The sequence below is a fragment of the Eubalaena glacialis genome, chromosome 15 (genome assembly GCF_028564815.1).
Source record: "Eubalaena glacialis isolate mEubGla1 chromosome 15, mEubGla1.1.hap2.+ XY, whole genome shotgun sequence".
Taxonomy (NCBI): domain Eukaryota; kingdom Metazoa; phylum Chordata; class Mammalia; order Artiodactyla; family Balaenidae; genus Eubalaena; species Eubalaena glacialis.
In genome coordinates this window covers 67,677,666-67,683,198 of record NC_083730.1, presented here as the reverse complement: position 1 = coordinate 67,683,198, position 5,533 = coordinate 67,677,666, and the positions used below count along the sequence as shown (strand labels likewise).

General features: G+C 62.6%; 1 protein-coding gene across 1 annotated transcript; it reads right to left on the bottom strand.

Annotated features, from left to right (window-relative positions):
* Positions 1-2,687: 2,687 nt before the first annotated feature.
* MIF (macrophage migration inhibitory factor) lies at positions 2,688-3,517 on the bottom strand. The gene is made up of 3 exons (XM_061169674.1): positions 3,298-3,517; positions 2,952-3,124; positions 2,688-2,869 (listed from the first exon to the last, which is right to left on the bottom strand). Exons 1-3 carry the CDS (start codon positions 3,403-3,405, stop codon positions 2,803-2,805), a joined length of 348 nt encoding a protein of 115 aa, XP_061025657.1. The 5' UTR covers positions 3,406-3,517; the 3' UTR covers positions 2,688-2,802.
* Between the last annotated feature and the right edge of the window lie 2,016 nt (positions 3,518-5,533).

Genomic DNA, 5,533 nt, shown 5'->3' with positions numbered 1-5,533 from the left:
CGACACCCCTGTGGGCCTTGGGGCAGTTGGTGGCGTCAGGGGAAGGGACAGGCTGCTTGGTGGGCAGCGGAGCCCATGTTTCGGAGGAAATGGAGCTGGCCGGGTGCGGGGCGGGGGGTGGGGGAGGACTGGGGTTGGGGACAGATGTCTTGAGAGGGAGGTGTAGCAGCTGCTCTCCTCGGCACGTAGGGACGGTTATTAGCTCCAGGGGGCTTGGGAGCATGGTGGGCAGGGTTAAGAATGTGGGACCCTGATCCACAGATGCCCCCTTTTTCCTATCCAAGGAGCCACTGCTGTGCGACACCCCAGCTGACCAGAGCCTCTGGCGCTCCCTGATTCATGGGGGCAGCGAGCTGTGCTCTGCCCTCCGGAGCCCCTCCATCCTCCCCAACACAGCAGGCGCCCAGCCTCCTTGGCCCTCAGAGACCCCTGCAGCTGGGGAGACCCCCATGGCTCATGTGAGGCCACAAGGTGAAAGTCCTAGCTGGGGGCAATGGGAGGGAATGTGAGGTCGGACCCTGGGAGGTGGTGGCCTGGTGCTGACACACCCCAGGAACTGGGATGGTGTCCTCACCTGTGAAATGAAGGAGTCGGATGAGATGCTCACAGACACCTAGGCCCCTGCTCTCACGACTTCGTGTGGTGCATCAAGGTGAAGGTCAAGAGCAGGGGGAAGAAGCTGTGTGGTGGGAACTTGGGGGTTGGGGGGCACACAGCTGGGGAGCTGAGGGGATGTGACAAAGGCCAGGCCGAGGCAGGAGCCTGTCACAGGGCAGGTGCTCATACCCAAGAGGGAGGCCCCAGGCCGCGAGCCAGGCTGAGGGATGTTTGGCTGCAGCTGGAGCCATGTCACCCCCCCACCCCCTCCCCCAGCACGGAGACTGACTCCAGTCCCCTCACTGAGGACAGAATGAGACTGAGGTGAGCTGGAATACCTCTGTGGAAGAGGAGCGTCCCCTCCGAAAGATGGGCCACACTCTCCAGACTCCCTTGAACCGATTCTCCTCCTTTCAAAGGTCACGACTGTCTCCACTGTCCTGGAAGTAAATCCTCAATATCCAGGGAGCTGACTGGGGGCTGAGGGTGGAGAGTGCCCCCTGGACCTGGACTGAAGGAGAGCAGCCCTCAGGCATCTGAATGAGGAAGCTGGCACTGGCAGACTGCCCCAGAGATGTGGGGTGGGGGGTGGATCCAAGTGGAAAGTGCCAAGGGACTGGGCTAGGCAGCCCTGGGGCCTGGGCTGTTCTGAAGTTACCATAATCAGAGGGCAAGTGTGACCTGCTACAAGCCTGGGATGGGCACCCAAAGCTTCCTGCCCCTGCCTGCTGGGAGTTCACACTGAAGCCACAGTGGGTGCCACATGGGCTGGGCCACTGGCAGCCATCCCAAGGAAGGAGCCCGTGGCCACCCCAGGCCCCAGCACACATACAAGGTGGCCCTCGTCACTGTGTATCACTCAAAGGTGGGCCTGCTCCTCACTCCCAGCATCAGAAGGGAAGAGCTCCAGCGGCTTGGTCCAGGTAGTAATAATCCTTTTCCCCAGAGCCCCTCAGTTTCCAAAAACAAATTCACTTAAATTCTGTGGAATTTAAAAAAATCACCTCCATCTAGGATGTTCTTGTCTATCTCAGGGGCTGAGGAAGAACAAAGGGTTTCAATGGCTCGGGGCCAGCAGGAATCCAGAGGTGAGGCCCCCAGGAATGGGGTTCATGTGGCCAGAGGAGCCCCTTCTCTGTGCCAGCAGCTGCAATGAACTGGACTTCTCCCCCAGGGTAGGCAGTGCAGGAAGGGTGGAGCTGGTCCTTCACACAAATTCCCAGTGCTCATGGCTGGGCCTCACTTGGAAGGAGTCGCTGCCAGGGCCCATGGAGGCGCTCACGCTGCAAGGCGGTGAAGTGTTCAGCCCAAAGGCGACCGGACCCGAGCAAGCAGCACTTCGTGGCTGCCCTATCGCTGCCCCCACGAGGGAGCGAGCCCCTGCACTTGGAGAAGGGATCCTAGGCCAGGAGACCCCAGTTACACTGGACCTTGACACTGATTTTGTTTTGACAGGGTATCCTCAGCGCCAGGACCTCCAGAGGCCTAGTGGGGTTAACTAGCCACCTGGAGGCTTTCAGAGCTGCTGCGCCATAAGACCTGTATGGTACCCAAATTACAGGGGATGTTCTCTCAGGGAACTGCTGTGCCTGAGGGGAGCAGAGCCCAGGCCCAGAACTGGGGTGAACAGGGCAACGTAACCAAGAACTCCACCTCCTGGGCACCTTCCCTCCTACCAGACCCAAAAGCTGTTGCAAAGTTCCAGAACAACGGGATTTCCCAAGTCAAGACACTGAGGCAGCAGCCTATCGAAAAGTGACCCTGGACGGAGTGGGGAAGGCTTTCTCTCCCCCCACCGCCCCCACTCAGATTCTGACCCCTCCCCCTTTCCCCGCCAGCCCTAGCCCAAGAGGTAGTCCGGCCTCTGCGGGAGGTGGGGGGTGGGGGACGATCCACAGCGAATTCGTAGGATTCCGGGGTCTGCGGCCTCGGGCAGGATGCCAACCACAGCTGGGCCCTCTGCTGGGGGCTGGGGGCGTGGAGAGGCTAGGCTGCAGATTCTGGGGGCACCCCTCCCGATCTCGGTTGACCAGTCACTGACCCAGCCCTGCACCGATTCCTCCGCAAGCCAAGGAAGCCCGAGGCAGCCGCAGTCTCCACACCGTTTATTTCTCCGTCCCGGTAGGTGGGGTCGCTGGGGGCGGGGCGGGCAGAAAACCGCGCTTGGGCTGCGGGCCCGGGGCAGGGGAGTCCGGGGCGCGACACTCAGGCGAAGGTGGAGCCGTTCCAGCCCACGTTAGCCGCGTTCATGTCGTAGTAGTTGATGTAGATCCTGCGGGGGAGGAAGCGGGTCTAAGCCGGCTCCGAGGTGGCCGCCGTGGCCGCGCGCCCCCCGTCCCCCGGCGCCCACGCACCTGTCCGGGCTGATGCGCAGGCGTTCGGCCAGCAGGCCGCACAGCAGCTTGCTGTAGGAGCGGTTCTGCGCGCCGCCGATCTTGCCGATGCTGTGCAGGCTGCAGAGCGCGCACGGCTCGCTGGAGCCCCCGAAGGCCATGAGCTGGTCCGGCACCACGTGCACCGCGATGTACTGCGGGGGAGGGGCAGCGGTCAGCGGGCCTCCTGGCCTCGCCGGCCCGGATGCCCCCATCCCTTCCCCTCCTGGAGCCCCATCCCGGAGCCGCCTGCCCCGCCCAAGCCCCATCCCGGAGCCACCTCCCCCGCCCCAGCCCGGGACCGCTTGGCCGGGCCCTCCCCGCAGACCTGCGCCGGCTTGCCCGTGGCCTGCGCCAGCTGCTGGGTGAGCTCGGAGAGGAGCCCGTCCGGCACAGAGGCGCGGGGCACGTTGGTGTTCACCAGGAATATCGGCATGACGGCGAAGACAGGGATACAGGAACCAACCGACCCGCGCGGAAACACAGCCGGGAAACCTCTGAGCTACGTGACCGCCGCCCGACGCCCCTCCCAGTGCGGCTGCGGCCCAGCCTCCCGTGACGCCACAGCCGGCGGAGGCCCCGCCCCCGAGGCCGCGGCGCGCTCGCGCCTGGTGACGTCACCGCCTGCGGAGGCCCAGCTCGCCCGGCGGAACTCGGAGCCCGTGCAGAGTCGGCCCTTGGCCCTGAGCACCTCTTCAAAGTCGTTCTCCACGCGGCGGGCAGAAATCTGCCTGTCCCTCGTTTGTCAGTCCTTTCATCTAGTCACAGCGACGTCTGTGTGCCGGGAGCAGCAGGGATGCGGCTTTTAGCGGGACAGATGGCCCCTGGCCCTCCATGAGATCACAGCCAGACAAGCAGATGGAGTCCCAGCTCATTCCACTGAGCCCTTGTGTGTCCGCAGTCTCCGCGCGCGTGCGTGTGTGTGTGTGTGTCTGTGTGTGATGGGGAGGGGTGGTCATTGCTGCAGGTGGGAGGGGGCTGCCACAAGCGAGTCACCATCCAGAGGCCTTCCCTGCACCCCTGCTCTTCAGGGTGGGTGAGGATGCTGGGAGGTGCCCAGGGGAGAGGCAGGGAGTAGGAGGGGTTCCAAAGGCAGTCAGCAACTCCGTCTCAGAGCCCACCCCAAAGCCCCATCCGGTCCCCTGGGCAACCCCTTTGCAGGTCTGGAAACTTGAGCTCCTCAGGGAAGCCCCACCCTAGCCAGGCCCTGTGGGGATGCCCTCTCACAGAGCCCTGGGTGCAGTCTCTCTCTTCCACTGTCGGTCAGCTCAGGGGGCACCTAGTAGGTGCCAAACATACAAGAGACATGGACTAAATACTGGCTGAATGAATGAATGAAGTTAGCCATGACACGGCAGGAAGAGGACAGGGCCAGGGAGGAGCCTGCAGGCCCTGCCATTACTGGGCAGGAGGGCCACCCAACTCCCGCTCTGAGGAGACCCTGATCAGGGGGCTGTGCTGGGGAACAGAGCTCTGCAGGCACTCGAGGGGGTTTGGCTCATGCTGGTTTGGCCAAGTCTCAGAGCTCTCCAGGGAGGTCCTGTCCTTGGTCTTCGGCAGGTGTGGTCTGGTTAAGGTGGCACAGCACACACTGGCCTGGGCACTGGCCATGTGATAGAGCAAGGCCACCATGCCTGTGGGAGCAGGCGGCCTCAGGCAGGAGGTCACATGGCCCAGCTGTGCAAATACTCTGTAAAATGTGGATCCCTCCAGGTGGGCCCCAGGTCATATCCCTCCCCACTCCCACACCCCAGCAGACTTCCTGTGCCCAGGGCTCTGTTACCACTGATGCACTGATGCACCCCACGCATTGTCTCCAGCCCGGGGCGTTCCTCTGAGCCCCAGCAGCCAACTCCGCATGTCCTGCTACCTGTGTCCAAATCCAAGTGCATGACTATTCTCCCACCCCTGATCGCCTGCCAGTGAAATGTGCCTCCCTCCACTGTCCCTTTATCCTCACTTCTCCTGCCCCCACCCCGCCTTAGTCTAAGTTAGCTGGCACCACCTTTGGCCTGGCCTGGCCTGCCTGGGGGAGGGGTCTGTCTCCCCACCCACTGGCAGTAGATCTGGCCATGTGACTTGCCTTGCCCAGTGAAATGTGAACAGAACTGACCCAAGTGACTCCAGCCAGAAGACTCAGGAGCCAGCACCTGGTTGGCGGTTCTCTGATAGTGGAAGTGGGTGACACAGTGAAGCCTCGCCAACAAATAACCTGCGACGCCCTGTAGGTGAGCCACTGTTCGGGGCCGTGCTCCTGGCTCCTGGCTCCTGGCTTGGACGTTGGTCCTGGAACGCTGTAGGCCTGTACTCTCCCTCATCTGCCTCAGGCTCAGTTCGTCAGGAAAGCCCCAGAGCTCCTGGCCCCGTCAGGTCCTCTCCTTCAAGGCCGTCACCATATCTCTGTTTGCGAGTTACTGATTCCTTTCTGGGCTGCATGAGGTGGGGGACATTGCTGTGGCCTACCTTCTGACCTGTTACTAGGTAGCAGGCGGAGGGCCTCCAAAGATGACCACGCCCAATTCCCTGGAACCTGTGAATATGTTACCTTACGTGGCAAAAGGCAC

Coding starts and splice junctions, on each gene's coding strand:
- MIF (XM_061169674.1), bottom strand. CDS start 3,405: ATGCCGATATTCCTGGTGAACACCAACGTGCCCCGCGCCTCTGTGCCG. Junction 3,125..3,297: donor CCACGGGCAAGCCGGCGCAG/GTCTGCGGGGAG, acceptor CCTCCCCCGCAG/TACATCGCGGTGCACGTGGT. Junction 2,870..2,951: donor CTGCGCATCAGCCCGGACAG/GTGCGTGGGCGC, acceptor CCTCCCCCGCAG/GATCTACATCAACTACTACG.